Raw genomic sequence first — 24282 nt, 5'->3', positions numbered from 1 at the left:
GTCAGGCGGCGGTGAGGCGAGAACGCTTGCGGGGGAGAGAGAGAACGGGTGCCAAAGCGCTCCCTCAGGAGTTTCAAGCATAATTGGCAGTTATCTCTAATCATGGCGGCCACCTGTTTTTCCACAACTATGGAAACATTCATAACTTATACTTTCAACGCTGACACGAAACACTCTGGGTATGATAAACACAGTGCACAGATGGCTGGCTAAAGTGCAAGCACAGGGAAATTAACAATAATGTTTGGGCTTATCATAACAGCGAGGCTGTCCGGTTGGTAAACAGTTGAGCCCACAGCGTCACATTTTGTGGAAGAAGGAAGCCTTGATCAAACTAATTAAGGCAGCAACAGTGAAGAAGACAGTCGATCTGGGTTTTCCTCTGCGGCTCTGTCGATTTCATGCTTTCCCCCCTCTCTTCCCCTTCGCCCAAAGTTCTATCTTAATTTAGCCCCGGTGGATTAATATGCAAGCCATCATTTTTATTTCAAAAGGGGCTCAATCAGATATGCACGGCAACTTCAATTTAACTTCTTAAGAGTTCATTGTTCCTCTCAAAGAAGTGGGTCATTCCACGTCGAAAACAGTCAAAAAGATGTTTTGGCTCCGAGTGAAGAGGCAGAGATGTTCCAGCCCACTGAACTGAAGAGCATCATGTCTGGATCCAAACTCTGGGATTGGGAAACTGTTTCGGTGCCAGCTGCTTATTTACTGACTCTCTGCACTAATGCAATGCCTTGTTTCAGAGTTACTTTGCCCATTATTTGCTGGGTGTACACTCTCTTTTGGTGTCTCGCCTCAACAGACCTGGCTGCATTACCACAGCCATTATGATGTCCTCTCCCAACTCTGTTATTTGCTGTAAAGTAAACCCTGAGCTCATTTTTATTGTGTTCTGTGACTCTAAATCACCTTCAAAACCTCTTCTTTACAGCTAGGTTTGAGAATGAATTTTCACACTAACAAACAACGCTGAGGCCATTAGCCAAATTGGGATGTAAAGGCTGACACACCGATTTCTTTAAATTGGCTCTGAGCTAAATTCTCCTATACAACGCTGCTATGCTACCCAGCGAACACATGCTGCCAATTAGTGAGCCGATCGATATCGCTCTGTAGACAGCAAGACAGTGAACCGTTGTGGTAATGAAGGACTGTACGAGTGTTCACACTGAGACTCCAAGGCAGATACAACAGTAGCATGTTAACAGGATGTTCAAAAGGGCTTTCATTCAATAATGTCTCCTGTCAAACATGAATAGCACTTATGTCACCCTCCTATGCTGCAATGGAGAGGTTGGCCACACAAGAAACTGTAGCAAGGTGCCAATTACAGAAAATAGAACTCTGAGGAATGGTGAAGAAAGAGGACGGACGCTTAAATCATCCTAGTTTCATATATCTGGAAAACACTAGAATATCCTTTTACAGTGCTGACCACCAATTCAATTCTACTCAAGTAAGTTAACAGCTGCGCATAATGAGAATTATTATATTGACCAGTGCTTACCGTTTTACAGATTACAGCTGGCCTCTTTATTGCAATTCATGTTACAAAGTCGATGCCAACAGCAACACATATGAGGCGGAAATTCCTTTATATCTCTATATTTGGGTTTCAAAGAGCAGAACGGTCCCAGTTGCTGGATTTAAGACCAGTTTATGCATATGATCCACCTTAGGAGGGAATTCTGTTTTTTTTTAAACATGGGCCCTATATTTTACATGTTTTGATATGTAAATGATTCATACCTACCAAAAGTTTTGGAATCTGTCCAGTAGATCGCCTCAGCTGGGAGCTGCGGCACGGCTACAATGGCTACAATGTAATCCTTTGGGGTAATTATGACCCTCAAGGTTACATCCACTTACAGTGCTTGTTTCTGCTGCTTGTTATTATAAGCGTAACATTACAGAAAGGAATCCTACGGAGATAGACCTTGTTAAATAATATGATCCTTTTGTAATCAGAAACATAAGTGGCATCGAGGAGAAGTCTCGCTTTGAAAGACGACAGAGGAAACGTGAGTTAGAATTGGAGAAAGGAGTTTGAAGTTTACCTAGAGGAAATGCCAGCAAGAATTTATTTCCAAAGTCATAGATGACTATTAAACTGTAACTATTCAGGTCAAGACTTATGCTTGAGTGAGACGTGTGTTTCTGGCTATGTTGCATACGTCGCAGCTGCCAGCTGAGGCAATCTACTTTAGGTATGTAAGTCATTTACACACTAAAATATTCAAGTGATATTTCACTTTAAGATACAATTGTCCTGTTAGGCCTGATGGTATTTATATATGGCAGCTTCAACAAAAACTGCCACAGAGGCTTTTGGCAGATTAAGTGAACCTGTGACTTTCTAAAGCAGATCATTCACCATGTCTGAAACAGTCAATAGAGGTGGCTCACCTAGGCACATTCATCCCCAGTGTGATGACAGGGGCATGGACAGGGGTGAAGGGCAGCTCCCGAAGTTGTTCTCCTTCATCTTGAGCTGAAGGTGACACGTCCCCTTCCCGCTGAAGGTCCATTTCCAGGTGGGCGATGTTGCTGACACCCGAGTAGGCCTGGACCAAAGTGGGATGATATAGATGCAGGTAAAGATCAGCCAGTAATCCTAACCCTAACCCTAACACCCCCAAGATTTGAAAAGCTTTTCTCCAACTAAAAGGTCTCTTTATTCAATAGAAACCATTTAAAATCAGGTGCAGGATTTCCCCCTCACCTCCTGCTGTACAGTATATAGAAATGAGATGTTTTGATCTGTTTTCATCATGATTTTTGTTATTTTGCACCCAGCAACTTGGCTGTAAGAGAGAAAGTGAACGGTAGAGTTGTACAAACAGATTCTGGAAAAGGCCAAACACTCCAGCAGCTCCAGCCACACACTTACAGTAGAATTACACATCTTCAACACACAGCAGCCATATACATAAGGAGCTTACCCTCCTCTATTTTTACTCAGTCCTTGTGAATGCATGCATTGATAGTACCCATCTGCAAATTACAAGGCACTTCCACTGCCTTGTTCAGTGCAGGGTCGACTTTTCTGGATCATAATTTTCTTTTTTTTTAACACCTGTAAATTGATATGTTAGTAAAAGATGAGCTCCTATTCTCATTTCGGTGGGTGGAAAACCAGGAGACGTCTGAGGCAGAAAGTGAGACTTTGTCTTAGCCATCACTCCCTACAAGCTGCCCTGCCAATTATAAAATCACACTGACAGTGTGTTGGGCTGGATTTTGAGATTTCCTCCTGGATGTAACTCTTTTGTTTCTTTTGTGTTGAACGTTCTTTTATCGCTTCTGTTTGAATACTCTCGATTATATCTGCTTTTTGTGTGCGTTGTTATCTACAGAGACCGCTGTGACACACCTGTTTGTTGAAAATGCTGTATAAATAAACTTGACACGGGGACAATGCATCACCGAGAGAAAGTGGTAAGGTGTGCCAATGCAATATCTCAAGCCATCGAAGGGCAGGATATGTGGGATAGACTTTAAAGAGATAATTCAGCTCAGATAGTATAGCCTTAGGAACAACAAATATAAGACATGAAAGTACGTGTCTGACACTGGATTCATTGCATCAGCAACTTCGGTTATCTGCTCTCACTCGATTTCTACCTAACATACAAACCAGACTTTTACATACAGTAGGAGCTCGTTGTATGTGTGTGTTAGTGTTGAACTGCCCATTTCATTCAACATTGTTTGTTAGCAAATAACATGAAAAGACCAATACTAAAAATGTGTTTGTCCATCTGTCAGTATTTTTCCATTTCCCTACTCTGCCTGTGGCCTTATAGTTCCAAGTGAAGATGCAAATCTTTAAAAGTGGGTCAGACATACCTCGTTCAATTTCTGAAAAAAAAAAAAAAAGGCTCAGTTATTTCCCAAAACAGCTATTTTGTGGATTTATACACATTTGGTGCATGAGTATGTGAATGTGGGACTACAGAGCCCATGGTCAATGTGATGGAGGAAATTGTCACCTGATGTGGCTCCCTTCTGTGTCTTAAAAAGCTTTTGGTGAAGCTTTATGGCAAAGAGGAATAATGAAGTTTTGGACACACAGTACTTGTTATCAGGATCAATTCATTGTTGGTTTTGGTCATGAGATTTGCCAACAATAAGAAAAATATCGAAAGCTTTATCTTTGGAAACTAAAAACAGCATTTTAGTATTTAGTAGTAATAGGAAAAGTTTCAGTGAATGAATTCAGGTTGATAGCTAGTGTAAACAACACAGGAAGTCAGCGGATCACACAAAGATCTGAAATTCTCTACGGGCAAGTACACAGTTCAAAATACCTTGAGAATAAAGGTTCCAATAATGAATTCAAAACAAATTAATATTTACTCGGGATGTGAATGGAGCTTTCAAGGACATTCCTGTTTTCCCAAAATTAGTACAAAATAACATAAATCTTTCCAGGAAACTTTCAAGGACCCATAAAGCGAGAATGAGCACAACCGTGGTAACTTTTAATTTAACAAAGTGCCATCCTAACTTTTTAGTTAAATGCCAACAACTTATTGTTTATGTTTTGATTTTGAGGCAGTCTTGCATTTAATCTGCAATGCAGTTACTGACATTCTAGTGTTTAACAGCATCAGTTCTTGTCATCCATTTTTAAGTCGTTTTACTTAACAATAACAGCTATTTAGGAAAAGAAAAAGAGACTGTAATGCCTGCGGTTCAATTCTACATTCAAGAATTTTTTTGGCAAACATTAATCCTCTCTTCATTGTCATTGACAGACACGCAGCTGGAGGGGTATTAGCGCAGATAATTAGCGAAGGAGTGCTAATGGTGTCATTTTCCAGTCAAGTGTGTTTTATTCTGGAGTCTGATACATGCACATGGTTCAATTGGCCTACCAGAGGACATGCATGGCTGTGCATTATGGGGCTTTCCATTAAACATGCTAGTAATAACATCAACCAAAGTCGTGCAGCAACATAGACATCCACGTTTCTCCTCTGATCAAACAGCCTGCGATATAATAATCTTAGACGCTGACAAGGCATGGTGGAGAAGCCTTCACATGTTCCAAGCGCTAAAAGTAACGGCTTTATACAGCATGTGAACCTGCTGCCATCAAGCATACTGTGTAAGATGACATGTGAGTAAGTGCTTCTTATAGGCAGGTGTTTTGCAGGATATGGACAAGGACAAATAGAGGTCCAAACAATAAATTCTGCAAGCTGGTTTAATGACTCAATATATGCAAAGAGAATGTCACAGAAACCCTCTTACAGTATCATAACAGATAACTAATAACAGCAAATGGACTGGTGATATAATGCATCATACTTATCAACGACTCTAATGTCGACAGGGTTTTTCAGGGCATTGTGCAGTATCAGCCGAAGAGTATAAAACAAGCAAGCGCAATCAAGCAACTGTCACCTTGGTATAGAAAAGGAATTATATATATAAAAGAGTATCAGGAGGTGGCTCCAGAAGCGAGTTTATGTAACTAATGAAAGAAGAAATACTGCAGTCATTTTGTCCCTGATGAAAAGTTGTATTCACAAGGATTAAAACACACCCGTCCTCACTTCAGCTATCTAAAGGATTTTGCTGCCACAGCCTTAACTTGTTCTGGTATGACCAGTAGGTTTAGGTAGCTGAAGTTGGCAACCTTAACCCTAACCCTACTTGTGCTGCTTGTTGATGTTTTAGTGCTTAGCATTACGCCAAAATTTGTGGCAACAAAAGTCATACTGTATAGGCTCACTTGAAGGGCCATGACCAAACCAGGCCGACAAATAAAAAGAGAGGAAGACTCTTGACCAAAAGAAAAAGAATTGCATAAATAATCCAGGTCCAGGCACTTAAAGTGGTTTGATAATTGTCCGTTGGTCAATGTCAGTGCCGTTGGTGAGTGTTGTGTCGCTAGTTGTTGCAGTTCGTCCAGCATAGTTAACACTAGTCAGCAGCTTTTTGGGTGACTGAGCAAGTGAAACCAGCGGTGGAGCAAGTCGGTGAGCGACATCACACTGATTGGCTGTTCAGTTAACTGAATCAGTGCAAAAGAAGAGAAACGGAAAAAGAAAGAGAAAGCCCATTAAGCCTGTCGCTGTCAATTATTTTACCCATTTAGCACAGTTTCACCTTATATTTCACCTCTGCCTCTTTGCCAGTGCCAACTGCAACTTTTTTCTATGACAAATTCTTGATTAGAAGTGGCTATATTAGCAAGAATGGTGTCAAAGTTATAACAATTTGCAGAGCCGTACTTCTGAGTTTCCGGTTTCCCTTTTTGATTGACAGACCTGTCATACCTGGTGGTGTGGAGAGTTATTTCCTCTATCACATAGGCAGAACGTACAAGCTAGTTGGCCGTCGGCTGTAGTCTTTGTGGTGTGTTCTAGTGCAGCTAGTACAGTCAGCCTCTGTCACTCAGTTCTTCGATGTCCGTCTGGAAGATATGGGCCCTAAAACCAGCTGGCAGTTATGTCACATTGTCTAAACCAGTGGTTGCCAACCCTCAGCTAGTGACCCCTTAAAATAACCTCTTCATACTCATTCCCCAATAGTATCAGCTAAATTAACATTAATGTGTTATACTGAATCAGAATAAATCCCCTGGTGGAGGAGTTCAAAGTTTAATTCTAAAATTACAACAAAGATTTTTATTATATTAAAACATCTAAATCTGCTAGTAACTAAAAAAAAATCAACACATTTTAAGGCTGCAATATCTTTGGAGTGCTGCCAAGTATAGTCTGATAGTTGTATGGTTATAAACATGGAAGTTCATTAAGATATGAACAATTTGTAGGCAAAAGCAGCTATACAGTATAGGTATGTTTTACGCTATGGGTTAATCGTACTAAATAAAAGAAAAAAATCACAAACCACTTACATTTGACTTGTACTAGTGTCATTTTTCAGAGTTTAATGAGAGCCTATTGCTAGAAATATAAAAGAAATGCTAAAATACAGGATGGTTTTAAACTTTTGACCACCAGCTGCAGATACAAATGAAACAGATAAGTTGTTCTGACAGTTCCACAGCACGACCTAGTCAGTCTTTCAAAACCAAATTGAATTGTGCCTTTTTTTAGCCATATTGTGTGCCTGATTATATTGTTATCTCCAGTAAGCCTGATCCACACTTCCTGGATTATTCCTGCAATATGATTCATGGCTTAAGCTATATGGATTTCCAGCATGAAATATGGGAGAAACCCATTAATGCTACTGCTGTCTAGTTAGAATATGAGCAAAGTTCTGTGATTTACTGTGATAACAAATGGGTAAGAGGAAAAGTTATTATAGACAGGCCAATCAACAAATGAGACAATGATTTATGGTATGTTCAGCATTACATATTTGACTACTGGAAAAAACTATAAAGATTGAATTACAGTTACTGTAACTACGACTACATTCATATAGATGTAGTTGAAGGCTCAATCCAAATGTCCATCCCTGCACTCCTGGGTCTGCAGGGGTTCTGCAAGTTGCCTCAAGCACACTGCTGTCTTTCACAGACTCTGTCTCCAGCTCTCTCGGGAAACAGCTACAAATGTAGGCAAAGCTCTTGGATTTTTAGTCAATCCACATTTCAAGCTCATCAATAGCTGTGGGTAATGACCAAAAGAATTACATTACAACCAAAATGAGTTTTCATTGCAGGGTGTCTGGGCTCACCCCCAAGGACACAGGCAGACATCTGGAAGTTGTTTGAGCATCTGATGAAGACGCTTCCTATGAAGATAATTTCAAGCATGACATGCCAAACTGGGAGGAGCACCTGGGGCAGACCCAGAACACAATGGATGGATTATGTGTCCCACCTGGCCTGGGAACATTAAGGAAAGTACTCAGCGATGGATTACAAGGTCAAGATATCTGCATTTGTCATATCCACAGCAATGATTAATGTCTTAAGTCCTGTCTTTTACTGCACATTATACCTGTCACAGCTCAGTGCCCTCACAGACTTGAGGTGATGACAGAGAGTACTTAGACCAATATCCACGTGATTCCAGTTCACAAGTCTGCACATTTAGTTTTACCTAAATAGGTAATTGACATGTTGCACGTTTTCTATTTCCCAAAGCTACTGTATTTGTTACATACTAAGGTTTGACTATAGCACTAACCTAACTCCAGAAAAGCTACTTTGCATGAATGGCGAGAAGAAGAGCAATGGACTGGAGAGAGAAAGTCTACAGCACCATCCCACACTTTAGCATGTGAACTAGTCAGTTCACAAATCCCTATACAGCTCGAAATGTAATCCTGAAGTGACGATTTTTCTCCATCACTTCATAGTACATATCATATAAGAAGGTGCAGAATGACTTTGATAAGCAGAAAAAGATTCAGGGTTAATCCCAGGATTAAAGCGTTACGCTTTCTCCTCCATTCTGTGAGATGTTCGCACTGTTTCTACTCTGCTGTGGGCTGATTTCCAAATATATGCAATCTTTGTGGGTGAACATGGACTAAATTAGCAAAGACTAGGTGGCTTTCAAAGGCAAAAAATGACTCTGCCTGCTGTTTCCCGGCAGCAAACACCTACACCCGAGGGTAACAGGTTATCCTCGTGTCATTTCAGGAAATTATTCAGTGCTATTAGCTCTGAATCAGCACAGTGTAGCTGACTTCCTCGTTCCTGCTATCCCCTGGCTGCAATGATAGGATTTTTATTCAGATTCAAAAAGCTTGTTAGCAAATACAGCCAGTCAGGTATTTTCTCATTATTAACTGTACGCTATTTCACTGGAATCTACATCCTTTCAATATGATGGAGCTGGGTTGGAACATCATTTATTAAAGACCGTTCACATTGGGTTTGGACTCCTTGGAGTGCTAGTGTGGTCTGGTAGTTCATAGCAAAGTTCACTATATTATCACCAGTTACAAGAGCAGGGCATGTACTGTTTTTACCGTGTGTGTCTGTCTGTGTCATCATGGCTAAATGTGGTCCTGGAGACACCTTTTCTAGTGGGGACTACCACAGAAGTGGAGTACTTTCCTAAGCGTTATTATTTGTCTGTGGAAAGATTCTGTGCACGATCTGATATTCAGCGTATTTCTGATCATTGGAATCATTGTTTTTTATATCTGATTAGCAATAAAATAAATACATTTAAAAATGTGCTACTTTGGCTTTGATGCAGCATGTAATCTGTAAAGTAGCTAATAACTAAAGTAATTAAGTAAATGTAGTGGAGTAAAAAATACAATATTTGCCTCCAAAATGAAGTGGAGTGCAAATATAGTAGCTGAAAATAGAAATACTCAAGTAAAGAACCTCAAAATTGTACTTAAGTACAGCACTTGAGTAAATGTAATTACTTACATTCCATTACGGCTGAGTACTCATGTGATAATGTAGTGCTTATGGGTCTGAATGTCAACATGTTGACGAGCACTGTGACTGGTGTGATCCCAAAACAAGATGGTCTCTTGTTTTGAAATACTTTCAAAACTACTCACCAATATTATGTATTTCACCAAGGTGTGCATTCAAATACTAATGCCTTGACCTGCATGAATTACATTTCAAAACTGGAGTTGATAGAGAAAAAAAGCAGATATGTGATATATAAAAAAGATATAAAAAAGGGTAAATCATTATTAAAAGTGGTCCTGGACATAGCAGATTAAACCTGTTTTCCCAGAGGGCAAAACACAAGGTTATGCAGGATACTGGATACCTTAAGAAAATTGAAGTGGCCTTTGTAGAAAGATTTGAAAAGCCAAGTCAAAGAATAATGTTTCTTTTGATTATAAAGATGAAAAAGAGTAGCGCCGACACCTCCAGCAGCTCCAGTATAGCTCCAAAGACAAAGAGTGCGCAGGGCTGGAGTTCAGTTTAGAGGTTTGGCTTGTGTGTGTCTCCATGGGTATGAGGCTGGGAGCAGAGTGCTGTAAAGGTGAGTGTGTCTTTGAACTCTATTGAGTGACTGTCTGCATTTCCTTAGGGATGTATAAAGGCTTACCATGTTGTGCATTGCTGTGTTTGAATGTACACTTTGTGTGTAAAGGCATCTATGACTCTTTTGCTTAATGTTTGTGTATTTTGTTCAGCATGTACGTGCGTGAGCACAATGCTGTGTGTGTGTGTGTGTGTGTGTGTGTGTGTGTGTGTGTGTGTGTGTGTGTGTGTGTGTGTGTGTGTGTGTGTGTGTGTGAGTGCGTGCGTGTGTGTGTGTATGTGTGTGTGTGTGTGTGTGTGTGTGAGTGTGTGTGAGCGTACGGGGGTGGAAATCTTACGACATGTGACAGCTGGTGGGCCGATGCCAACGGGGAAGGATGGAGCAGAGAAGGAAACGACTGTTGCCATGGTAACGCAGAGCTGGAGTGGCTGATGGTCGGGTAGCGTGAAGTAGCTGCCAGCTGAGACAGTGAGAGCTGCGAAGAAACAATGCAAATGATTCGCTGTTATTATTATGATTAGGAACAACAGGGCTCAGGAATATACTTTACGCTGGAGAGACACATGTGCCATCTCAAATGACAACAACAGACCATTACACTGCCTTGGCACTTGTAAGCCCTTCTCTCTCCACCCGCTCCTCCACCCACGATCCTTTAACACTGTCATCCCTCAGCAGGTCGAATACAAAACAGTTTTTATGCTCTCTATTTGCTTCTGAAGACTTTTGGCTGTTAACAAAAAGAATGTAGCAACTAATTTGAGAGTTGGCCCTCACAGTTTTACAAGGGTGTCAAACAGATACATAAATAACTACCAACAGTGGACTTTTATGAATATGATTTAAAGACAGCGGAGCAGCATGACCACTCCACTTGCACTCTATAGAAAATAAGGTTAACACTGTTCCAGCTTGAAGTGCAAAGCAATAGCCAGTGGATGTACAGTGCAGGACATTTGCATAACACGTCAGGGACAAATGTACCATCACAGATTTTTTTTTTGGACGATCTTCCAAGAAAAACAACATCAGCCGTTTGAACAGGTGCCCCAAAACAACTCATGGTAAATAGTACGTGGAATGGCACACAGTAGAGCACGTACTTCCGCCAGAATCCAACAGTCCTCTTTAATTCAGTCAAGCCTAATTCAATATCAAACTCGATAGCCCTGCATCGCTCTAAATTAAAAACCACCCATAACTGCTAAGCTATAATTTGTGCTCACCCGATCTGGGATCTGCATGAAATTGTACTCACTCAGAGAAGCCAGCCACTTAAATACGCTTTTTTCACCAAGACCCATGCGTTATTCCCTGGGTAATCAATGAAAATGCCCAATTTCGCAATGTTGAAGAAAGTGAAAAAAATCCTGCATCAGCACGAAATGTTCAGGGCCAAGACCCAATCTCAATCGAAAGTTTCGTGGAAATCTGTTCAGTAGTTTTTCGCGTAATCCTAATGACCAACAGACCAATTACCTCCTTGACAGAGGTAATTGTGGCAGGAGCAAAGGAGGTAGTCAGGGAATCATTAGGGAGGGGAAAAAAGTGAGTTAAACCTCAGGCTTAAAAATGGGAAAGCAAAGCACTGCTCATTTCCTATTTCAACAAGACATCCAACTGCTTTTTGTTTTGAAAGTATGACCGTGATTTTTAACCACTTGTTCATAACTGGAAGCATGACAACCAAGGTCCTGTAACCTTGATTAAGTTGTAATTTTACGACCTTAGTCCCAGTGTCACATCATAAAACATTTTTTCTTTTAACAGTGTTTAGCAACAGTTTTGGACCGCACAGACAATGATGTGTCGTCCTTCTGATAGGGGTGTCAGACGTTCTGTGTCGTTGCAGGGGGCATGGAAAAACAATGTTTTTTGTCATTTCATTCATAGCTTCTTGCAACTAACAACTGAAGGTTATATATGACACATTATGAAAGGTTGTGTTTGATGTACACTATAACAGAACACATTTGATTGCATCACATATTACTTTCCTTATTTAACATGGAATTTTGAATGCATTTGCTGTGTCCCAGAAAACTTATAAATAATAACATATATAATATTGTTATATTGATTTCAATTATATTGCCTCGCACTATATACTACAGGCTGAAAGTTGTTAACAACAAAGAAAAGTAAACATTGCAGATATGAAACGATATTATCACGCAACTCTATGGAATATTTATGGAATATTTACTTTCTTCTTGTTGATAAAATAGGACACATAGTGGCCATAAAGCTTTTCCAGAGCAAAAATCTGAGCTAAAGACAAATCTCAGCACTGGAAGAAGATTTTTGGTTGAATTATCAATTGCTTTCATTACTACTGAGTGATAATTAAATGTCTTGGTAAAATTTTTGCATACCCAGACACCTCGTCATGTATTAACAATTATGTATTATGGTTTACAGAAGCAAGCTTTTGACTCATTGCTACCTGGAAATTTGAAATGTGTCTGCCTGATGATCATAATCACAAGTACTTTTTCACAAGAAATTTTAGACGTGAATTCCTCTCATCTTCACTATTTCCTACTAGTTATCTACTTTTGACAAGATGAGTAGCTTTGAAATCATTTCCCAGGCCAGCTGTAGATCCTCTTGGGGGATCCCGAGGCATTCCCAAACTCAACAGCATGTGCTATACCTCTGGTGTGAGCCTGCCCCGAGGTTTCCTGCGGATTTCTGCAGGGAGGAGTCTAGGAGGCTAACCTAACCACATCTATTAGCTGTCTGCGCAAAAGAGCAGCTCTGAGTTCCTTCAGGATTTCTGAGCTTTTCACTTTGTCCCTAAGCGTGAGCCCAGACATCTTTTGAAAGAATCTTATTTTGACCTTTTGATCAAGGGAATGTTTTAACTGAACCGACGAACACAGCTCACCAAATGTTCCCTAGACTTTCCAACTTCATATTCATAGCTTCATTATTTAAGCCCGAATGGAAGTGATAGGTTAACATTTAAATTGTAAAGACTGGAATGCTGTGGTTAAGGACTATTTGGATACATTTGCTAGAATTTGTCATATCCTATTGGGAAATGTTCCCCCAGCTAAACCAGTAAATACTATCAGCAAAAAGGCCTCATCTAACACATCTCACTTGAGGGAAGAAGACCGCCTTTTCTGTTCCAGCTCACTTCATTATTTAGGCAAACAATTTAGGCAATGCTAACCACTGAAACTGAAGACATAAAATGCACTGCTTCCAGTCCAGTAGATAATTTACCAAGAAAGACTCACAGGATCTCTACGGGAGTAGATGTTACATTAATACGCAAAAGAAAAATAGTCTGTTTATTCAAAATTAGGCCTAAGCATGGTTTTTCTTGTAAAGTAGAAGATAAACAGATCTATAACGTCAAAAACAGTATCATTGACATTCTTGTGGCCAATAGTCCTTAATAATCCCGACGTGTCTTCAGTTGGTCTCATCTAACAGTCTGCTTATGAGCGTTGTTGAATCCCCTATGCTCAAAACAAAAGGCTCCCTGGAAAACAAAGATGCTGCATTGAACCATATTGAACAGTAAAAGAGGCACTCACCCATTGATCTGTTTAGACACATAATCTGACTGACTCTGTACTTGTTAGTATAGAAATTACATACATTGATTAACATTAATTCCCACGGACCTTAAAATAAATCAAACAAAAAAATGGACACAGACAACTTATGACCAGTCTATACTATTTTATATCAACATGTTTAACCTAATCACATTTACATACCAAATCTTAAACTTCAAGACCCTAAAGCCAAATATTCCCCTTGAATTGACCCTTAAGTAACTTTAAGGTTGGAAATCTCATCTTATTCCACAACGCTTGACAGCATCAAACATATCCTGTATCAGCTCGTTCCAAATATTCATTAAGGATATATGATGTTCATTCTGAATTAAATACTTAAACAGAAGACTCCATGTTTTTGAGGAAATATTATTAACATCTCGGGAGTGCACATTTCCCAAAAATTCACCCTGACAATTTGTTCTGTTTTAAAATGTTGGGATCTTCACTCGAATTAAGAAACATCCGTTGGCTGGAGCAATGTAAGGCTGCACAGCCTGAGCTTGCAATAATATGATAGTCTTTATTTATACAGGACTTTTAAAATCCATAGTACTTCACAATAGCATAAAAAAACAGGAAAAAAAAAAAGTATGGAAAGGCTCTCTGATTAAAGTACGTTTTAAGAAGGGACTTAAAGATCAGAGATCACTGACTTAGCCAACCTGATTTCCTCAGAGACAGATTGTAATGTCATGACTGACCCTCCGGCAGGTCAGTGAGGTTGAAGAGGTTCAGTTGACCCTAACATTTGTACTAAAAGTAGCCACACCTCAAGGCAGGGTGGGTCACCATGCAGGGAGAGTTGAGGTAAGGACATACAAGTAACACATACGCCATAAAATATACATAAAAAAGGTTTGTTAATGCCAAGTGTTTATGTTAAAAGTCAAGTTATAACTTGTCTCTTTTTGTATTTTTATTGTGTTGTTCTATTATTGTGCTTTTTAACCTGTCAAGTGTCTTTGTGTACCCTGAAAAGCGCTATATAAAATAAATGTATTATTTTTGTATTATTATTATTAAATATATGGTGAATATTTTAATCTCTCAAATATCTGTATCGTTAATTCATCTTTGTTATTTTTATGTCATGCCAAACATCTGGCCCATCACCAATGGGTTTACAAGACAAAGAATATCTAGTATTGTTGGGCTTCATTGGAATCCAACCTAACTAACTGAATCCACAGCTGCTGTTCACCCTCAACAACATTTACAGGCACCGTTAAATTCTTCCTTTTGAGTGTTTGAATACTAAAGATTTTCTTGGTAGCATATCTTTTTAAAAGAAAAAATGCACACTAAATGGCGTTAGAAATAGAAATTTTAAAGTAATTTAACTGACTTTACTGACATTTTGCACACTTGAAAATTCTACGTTATTGTAGGTGGAAGAAATCCTAACATGAGCTGTTTTGGCTGTTTTGATCGTTCAAAATGTCTTCCCAATTCAAAATGTCCCAAAATGTCAAGATCAGTAGGCTGTCACAAGTCAGTCCTCACAAGTACTGTGAAGCTGGATCACATTTGATTACACACATGCACACATGTGATCTCACATTGAGTCACCACATCCTGCACACAGAGAGTGTGAAAGACACCGTACTCACTCTGCATGTGAGGATCTCACACACATACACACACATACACACACCAGGGGAGAAGACACAGAGAAAGGCAATTAGTAGTGGCATGGATGTGGCTGCCAATGTTCCGAACTCAGCCTGTTTGCCCTGACAGCCAAGCAGATCATCTGTTCACACGCCGGCTTCATGAGATCTGCATGTGTGTTTGTGCATGTGTGAATGCGTCCCTGTCATTACATATATCTACATGAATATATATACACGTGTGTGTGTATATGTATATATATATATATATATATATATATATATATATATATTGTATGTGTTGTTTGTGGATGACAATGACTCTAATGATTGTACATTTAGCTGTTTTTTGATGTGTGTGTGTGAGCGGGAGACAGAGTGGCAGGGGTTAAAGCTCATCATGTGGCTCATAGACAGACTGTGAGAAAAAGGTGTGGTTTGAAAGGGAGGAGGATTACGAGGAAGATTCAGTGAAAAAGATGGAGATAACTGGAGTGAAATACTGAGAACAAAGGGTGGAGGCCTCGAGCACACAAAGAGGAAAATATTAGAGAGAGAAAGGGGCAGAACCAAGTCAAAGTGTGAACATCGCGGGTTGAATGTACGTAATGATGGGTGATAATTGCGTGTGCGGATGTGACAAGAGAAGATAAAAATAAAAGGATGAGCAGGACCGAGTGAAATGCTACAAGAAAGACATATTATCTCTACTGATGATTAGGAATATCCAAGAAAAATTAAAATAAATGGAAATGGAGTAAACAGGGGATTTATAAACATGACAACCTAAACATGTACGAGGTATCTGCAGATTTCAGGAAGTTGAACATAAGTGCTACTGTACCTGAAACTGATTTTCTATCAACTAACTGTATTTGTTGCCAAATTTTAATTAATGTAGGAAGATCTTCGCCGCACCAAGCAAATCACAAATCATCTATTGGCCTTTTTTTGAACAGAAACAGCCCACGCTCTGTTTTTCTTCACATCAAAGTTTTTTTCCTCAATGACAATGGCATGCAGAGAGCATATTAACCAGATGAAAGTAGAGTCTTTAAAGTGGATCTTGCCAACTCACAGATTTAACATTCATTAACTACAGCTCAGTAAATGCGCTGTTGAAAGGTCGTCATTATAGCAGATGATATCAACCGTCACAGCTTGTGAAGACACTATTTATTATGTGAGTTATGATCAAAATCGCTTGACACTTAAAATCGCAATATTAATATTTGGGTCTGACAAGAAATACAGTATACAGACTTATATACACATTATACGTATATATATGGACTTATCCCATCTGTAAAGCCACTATTTGTAGAATTGTAGAACTTTGCCAAGCTGTTATTCTTGGTACTACTCCTCAGTGGTGCCAAGGTATAATATTTTCTTATTCTACACATATTAAAAAAAACAGAATATTATAGAATTCACAAAAGCCCTTTTCACATAAGCAGTCAACATTTCCAGCATGGGATCATGTGTGAATTGGGGCAGGAATCAATAATCAGGGATATTATATAGGTCACTGCAACAGTTTTTTTTTTTCCAATTCTATAAATTAAAAAAGGGATTGGGCTAGAGAGTCATGTCCGTCTTTATGTTTGCATTCGAGACCAAAATTATCTTGTTATCTTGCCCTTTCCAATTACACAAACAGAAGCGCCATTACACCTCTTCATCTTGTGAAACTGTTGTTCCAAATGATCTGGCAGCCTTCAAATAAATGTAACACCACAGTTTTCCATTCACATTTTCTGGAAAAGTTATCACAGCTAATGTGCCTTAACATCACAAATATCTGCGAAATTAAAGTTCAAGATGACCAATGACGAAACAATCCATCTCTAGCAAATTAATTTTAAGCAGCATATTGACATGAAGTACCAGGGTAGTTGTAAGAGGTTGAGCCGTCCCCTCCAAGGGGATAGTCATCAGACAAACACCAGTATTTACAGGAATCTATTATAATTTCAAAGAAAACTATTTAGGCTTAATAAACACAAGGCACAATAGGGACAATAAACAGTGCTCGAAAATCTTGAATCATATTGCTGGGAAGACATTTGATACATGGACGAGTCACTAACTTCCATTGTGTGAAAGGGAGCTGCAGAAATTAGGTCTGACTGAGCCACTACCAGCTGCCAAACAGCCCTCTGCCAGCAACAAACTGAAACATGGCCTCACCTCTAGCCCACGGACTACAAGACCACCTGGGTCAACAGAATGCGAGCACGACCCTGAAACATGACCGCAGCCCGATGCGAGGAATCATCATCAACACAGGCAAACATAGTCAGCTGCTCTCCCGAATGCTGGCTATAAATACCATGGGATCCTTAGCATTCTGCAAACGGAGAGTGTCAGGGATCAATAATTTATGCAAGCAAGAGAAAGTTGTCAGATCCAACAATGCCTACAGACAGAGCAGGAGCGTACTGCTTGTTTACAGAGCCATTTCAGAGAAGGATGCCATTGATTAATCAGCAGTCAACAGTCAGGTTGAAGAGGAAAGAAAAAAAAAAAGGTTGAACAGCAGAAAATCATTTTAGGATTGAAATGAGTGTATTTTTATAACAGTATCTTTGAAAGGGTAGGAGACACGAAGATCGGGAGAGACACTAAGACTGTTTCTGTGAATTCTGTAGCAAGTCGTGATGAACTGAAGGGTGACTGCCAACAGCCGTGGCACGGCTTCACACAGTGTTTTCTGTTGCATTTCTTTAGGCTGAGTCCGGGATGGCCATCAGATAGATGTCTATGTTGTGCCCACCGAGGATCCAGGGCACTAATGACTGCTCTTTGACCCCCTTGTTTACTCATAAATGTGTGTAAAGTAGAATGGATGGGATATTTACTATGAACTTAAAGAGGAATCCTGTTATCCTTAAACCTTGGTCCTATGTTTTCATATTTGTGTGTGTAAATAACTAAAGATACAAGAAGTTATGGAATTGGTCCAGTAGATTGCCCTTTTTCTAACCATGGATAGGCTAGTAAAATTGTTAATTTAACCAGAAACAGCCACTATGTCACCCATGCCAAATCCACCAGACTCCATTTAGAAAAAGAGTTATTTTATCATTGCTAAAAACATTTAATTAAAAGTCGACAGAAACTAAATTAAACTCATCAAAACTATCATGGTTCATCCTTCCACTTTTCCAACGATCACTTACTCTGGTTTGGTGAAAATAAACCCTTAATTCTGTTAGATGTGAAAATACTGAGAAAGTAGCGAGAGGGAGGTCAGACATCAGTGAAGTAGTGTTGGAAAACAGCGTGTAGAGCCAGAGTATTTTCACATCTAACACAGCAAATTAAGGTATTATTTCCACCAAGACACAGAAGCCAGGAAGGTTTTGGTTCACGTTTATTTTGTTTCTGACAATTTTTAATGAAGTGTGTTTTTGATAATGAGAATATTGCAGTTCCTGCAGATGGAGTCTGGTGGATTTGGCGAGAGCAATAGCAGCTGTTCCTGGTTGTAAAAAAAGGGTTTTACTCGAACAAGAAGGTCTATCTCTGTAGAGATCCTTTCCATAATGTTCTCAGACTCGTAGGATAACAATCTCAGCCTGTCAATTGCAAACATGAGCACTTTTAGTGGACTTTGGCAGTCGAAGCTGAGGCAATCTACTGGACCAATTCCAAAACCGTTTGTACCTATTAAGCATTTACACACCAAAATATGTTTAAAAATACCAGTTATTCCTCTTAGAAGCTGCTTTCATGATATTTTTGGCCACTAGGAGCTGCGATACATGCTGAAAACACAACATCTGATCATGATTCTTAACTGTGTTTCTAGATACCCAACAAACGCCAGTCAAACATTCACTTTCCTTTTGGACTGTAAATAAAATATCTGGCCTCTGCTGGATATGTGACATTCTTCACCAGCTAACTTTGTCAGTTCGGTGTTTGGTGAGAGGCAGCCAGTGAGTTTATAAGAGCTTTATACATTAAAAATAACTGCCTACTGTGGCTGGACACATGATGGATAAGAACTGCTTTTGTTGGCTAGAAAACCAAAACAATGAGCAAACAGATGCTGGTACACTCCTTTCACAGAGGAGCAAACAACATTACAATAAAAAATGTAATTCAGAGCAGTTTAAAAGCAAGACTACTAAACATTTGAAGGAAGAACTAACACAACCTTCTTTAATCTAAGTAAAGGTAGCTTTATAAAATGGACTCTTGCTCAATTTCATACCTACAGCCTTAATTGGTCTGGTATGACTGGCACGTTAGCTAATGTTAACAATCTTTAAATAGAATGAAAAAATGAAAATGAGTCCCTTTACAAACTTCATTTCCTGCATGTGATTCAATGCGACCTTATTGATGATGTTTTTGAATTCAATGAGCTATCATGCTGCAATCTCCACTTGTTCTGGCAAAATGGACCTACTGTTGCTTTAAATAACAGCTCACATCTTCTTTTTATCCATTTTACAATGTGTGCTTCACCTCTGGTGCAAAACTAATTGCTCCTTTTGGGAAAATGTGGGTGAACTTTAACCTTTAAACACTGGAGATGTGAATTAAGCATCGACTAATTTAGTGTGGAAATAATTGTAGGATATTTAAGGATATTCAAACAACAACACGCAGTGGAAATAACAATTTCTAATTAAACTAATTCTGCCTAGTTGGTAGACCAGATATTTTTTTGAATTAAGAGTTGAAAAAGAGACTACATGCAGAGCAATATATCCAGTTAAGCACCACAGTCTTCTGGTGTCATCCCCTAAGAGCTGCCCAGTATGACCACAGTCGTCTCTTGTTACCCACTGGGAGCTGCCCACTTGCAGGCTTCCACCGCCCTCGCTGCTTAATCAAAATGAAGGTCGATTTGTGGAGTTCATGGGTGCAGCGCTCCCACAGCTCACAGCCCCTGTTGGTTCAATTTAAAATGAGTCGACAATACAGACAGTGGCTCATTTTGGCCCAGAGAGCTAACACTGAAACAGAGCTGATCTCTCTCCTCCTCCGCTCTGTGGCACTGTGTTAGTGTGTGTGTGTGTGTGTGTGTGTGTGTGTGTGTGTGTGTGTGTGTGTGTGTGTGTGTGTGTGTGTGTGTGTGTGTGTGTGTGTGTGTGTGCGTGTGTGTGTGTGTGCCTGGCCTCATCCTGAGAGAAAGCAGCATCCATCACAACTCCCAGTCTCCTCTGGCACTTCCACTCAGGCTGAGGGATGATGGTAACGCCCTGTAGCTTAGCTCAGCCAGCACGAAGAGATACACAAAGCACACATGCAGCAACACACACTGTTGGTATATGTTACATATGCTCAATGTGTGGTATCTTACTAAGAATGGGGTATGAGTCAGTCATTGTCGCCCACCTCAGATGTGATGGATGGATGATTATGGTGCAGCTGAAATTGTTATTGCAGAATTGATCAGTATATGAGCTGCTTGTGGGGAGCCTCTAATATAAACTGATGCTAATGTGACATTTAATCTGACTTGATGCAGCTAGGCATGATTATCTTCATCAGCATTACTTCTACTTCCCAGATTTCTGTGGTGATTTAAATGTTCAGTGATTGACACACAGAGATATTTTGTTTTCTTTTACCAAGAGTAATATTTTCAAAACTCACCCACACACTTTTCCAAGCCAGCTGCATACATATTCAGATACACTCTGGCTGCGGGATATTTTGATGGACCCAATCTCTCTTTGAATCTCGTACAGGTGAGTCAAAAGATTAAAAGCGAAAAACATGCCTTGTAAACATGCCTCTTCTTTTACTCATGCCAACTATACCTCCTAATTACATTGTTGTTGCGAGATTTAGGACAACATAGTGCATGTTTTCTGACGTTTCTTAAAAATGTATAGCCTTGACCTGCAATTTCTGTCGCCACACCAGACACAGCACCACTGTGGGTTAGTCAAGATTTATGATCTTTGTCTAAAGAGCATGGACGGGGAGCTGTATCCACGTAGAGGGAATTGCCAGAGGGGCTTCCTGCTTCTGTCATCCAGCCAGGAATCACTACAGGTCGGCTGCTAACTGGAATACATTTATATCACTTTCCTGGTTCAGACAAGAGCCGCATAGTATGTGAACACTAAAAAATATATGTATTTTCATGATGTTACTTTACTCAGTGGGATCGCAGAAGGAAAGACATATGTTTCCTGAAAAGGTCATGGATAAAAAATCTACTCTCTGTGTGCAGAACATGCAGCTTTCTGTTGGTCATTTCAAGCACCGAAAAAAAGTCTATATTGTGAAAAATACACTGGAACTTTGTACAGATACCTAATTTACACAGTAGTCACATTTTTAATTTACACCTGAACATAAGGTGAGACATTTACATCTTTATCGCATCATGCACACTGAGCCTAAGGCCCATCTGAATTGACACTGAATACATTACTTTTACATAATGGTAGTAAAAGGATCAAATGTAGCTGAGAAAATTAATTACTGCTTCCACATGCTTCTTTAAAGAATAGTTACAAATTAGTCTGCAACCGAGCAAATAATAATTATTTATCTATTATTTACATTAAACAATATATCGATTTCAGAAATCTTGCCTCCATAGATTGGTATCTGCATCAGCCCCAAAAATCGAGTATTATTTTTGGCTCTACCACGAACTCTGACTTCCATCAACCTTGTTTCCAGATGTAGCAGGCAGCGTTATCCGCTAAAATGTTTTGACGAACCCACTGTAGACTAGTCACCCAGCTCAGAACGGCAGAGAGACGAAGTTAGTGACTAGCTGGAGAAGACGGTCGGATAGTGAGAAGCTATAGATTCAGAATTTTTTCTGAGGAGTTGGTAGAGACCAAAGTAGAGTAAAAGAGAAAGAATACTGCATTTGGGCAGAAGCACACCTCCAGATGAACGTGAATGTTGCTGGATGTGTAAATAGACACATGCTTTCTGTTGTCAGATGTATTTTCGGTTTGTTCTGCAGACCTCCTGACTGAACATTTGTATTCCTTTTGAGAGAAATGTGAGCGCAAAATGAAACTAGAACGCTTGCAGTCCAGACTTGCTCGAGTAAAAAAGTCTTTTTTTTTGGAAGAGAAAACTTTCCCGTCATAGGAATGGCTGTATTAGGACTTAGGGTTTAGTCGACCATTCATTTGAGTAGGTGACAAGGTGTCTTACCCCAGGGCCTTGAGGAGAGTCCGGTGGAGAAGCTGGTGGAACATATTTTCGACCTAAAAAACACAAGCAAAAAAAAAAATTAGATAAAGACAGAAAACTGACTCCACATTGTAAAGTGTAACAGTTTGAATATTTGCAAAGTGAATCCCTTTCATCTTTGTTCTTGTTGATGTACTCACCTACATATCACTTGGCTATGTGCAAACTGTTCAGTGTTTAACAAGCTTAATTAACAGCGTTGTATGTGATGCTCTGTGTACCTGGCAACACAATTATTTTTATAGTGTGGTTAGACATTTAATGGAATATTAGCTTGTGAGCGAGAACAGGAGGTGACAGTAAAATGTCATCTTTTCAGATTGCTTTCTTGTTAATTGGATTTGCAGTCAGGTGCATCCTGAGTAACCACGTGTGCTGAATAACTACCGCAAAGTAAGACTGAGACACCAAAACTACTTAGTGACAAATCTATCCAATTTCACAAAGATCAGGAGGCAGAGTTGGATTTAGATGTCACACTGAGTTTAAAGTCCAACAATACTTCCTGAGGTTTTTGGTTGGTAGCCATGGTAATACTGAAATGAAAGGCTTTCCAGCATCTCTTTGTCCTCCTCTCCCACTCTTTCTCGCTCTCTGTGCTCGGCTTGACTGGCCTTTTGGAAATTGCTTCAGTTGCCTGGGGTGTCTTACTGTAGCTCCCATCTGTTCAGACTATATGCACACAGAGTGGACACAGTGCAGAACTGGTTGGCTCCCTGTCACAAATGTGCTCTGGCACCCAACTCCCCAGCAGCCATTTTGTTTTTAGGGCTTTCCATTTCCTCACAGTTTTACATCCCGAGCCAGTGGCAAATGTGTTTCACCTCATTAGCCGGACTGACGTGTTATTGGCCGTTTATTCATGATCAACGAGAGGCCTTCTTGACAGCTGATCAAAGCAGCAGATGTACGAGAGGCGGATACCAGCACCTATATGTGCACAAGTCACTGGGGAGAGTACATTTAGATAAATATGTAAAGATGATGCATCATTAAAATTCATTAATAAACATCTGTGTCAGAACAGCAAGATCGCCTCCATTTCACTCCTCTCAGCATTAGAAGCAGGGAGTGTTGTGCGATGGTCATGTACACAACAAGGGAATCTGTAGCTGAATTACAGACTCATGAAAATGTGTGGATGAGAAAACCCCTCTAACTAGAACTCATGTAGCTGCTATCATGAATATCTTAGCGGTACGTTTTGAAAACACAGGATGGCAAACCGTCTTGCTTCTTTACAGCACATTCAAAGGTTGTGAAATGCAGCAAGCTTTCTCCACATTAATAAATATACATGCATCAAAGACATTAATTACATATTCCAGACTGGCCTTGATTTATTATGTTTTTTGTATCTTAGTCTGTGTGCCCATGACTCTCTGTGTTTAATGTTTTATGGGGGTGGGGGATAAATTGATTCTTAGATGCATAGTGATTTTCTCTTGAAAGATTATGTCTCAGTGCAGAAACGTCAGTAATCAGGAATTTAAAACTGAATTTTTGAGATTATGAATGCCTGTAGCAGTTTTGGAAGATGGCATGAGACAGTGTGAACCAGCTGAAGTAACATTTTACGCGAGTTGATGACAACTAAAGTAGAAAAGGTAGAAAAATGACGTTTTTACTTGCCTTGTACTGGTTGTTGTTTTACACAACCACAGCAAGCGTGTTAAGCTGATAGCAAAAAAAAAGACGAAATGTTGATCTCAGTTTGCCACGATTGAAAACTGTTCAAAACTCAACTGCAAACCAGCAGCTTCTCTCAACAGTGGTTCCTCCAGGCAGTGAATCTCAGCAGCAGCAGCAGCAGCAGGAGGATAGAGGACAGGAGGAAGGACTGATACTGACTGATGTCTGTGTTCTTCTTTCTTTCTAAACTTAAATCAGTATTTTCAATGTCAGCAATATCTTAATATATCTTTTTACTTATATTTTAGATTTGTTTCCAGTGGGACACAATTGAGTGTATGCTTTTGTAGACTTTAC

The 24282-nt window shown here is 39.6% G+C and overlaps 1 protein-coding gene across 1 annotated transcript in view; it reads right to left on the bottom strand.

The window, feature by feature from the left end:
* Positions 1 to 24282, bottom strand: part of nphp4 (nephronophthisis 4) — a 165990-nt gene that overhangs the window by 50413 nt on the left and 91295 nt on the right. The window contains exons 11-13 of the mRNA XM_084367532.1: positions 22255 to 22307; positions 10246 to 10383; positions 2410 to 2567 (exon numbers count right to left, since the gene is read on the bottom strand). Coding sequence (XP_084223658.1) covers positions 2410 to 2567; positions 10246 to 10383; positions 22255 to 22307 — 349 coding nt within the window. The remainder of the gene's footprint in view (positions 1 to 2409; positions 2568 to 10245; positions 10384 to 22254; positions 22308 to 24282) is intronic.

The sequence above is a fragment of the Pagrus pagrus genome (assembly GCF_965226575.1).
Source record: "Pagrus pagrus genome assembly, chromosome: 11".
Taxonomy (NCBI): Eukaryota; Metazoa; Chordata; class Actinopteri; order Spariformes; family Sparidae; genus Pagrus; species Pagrus pagrus.
This window is presented reverse-complemented; position numbering and strand designations above follow the sequence as displayed.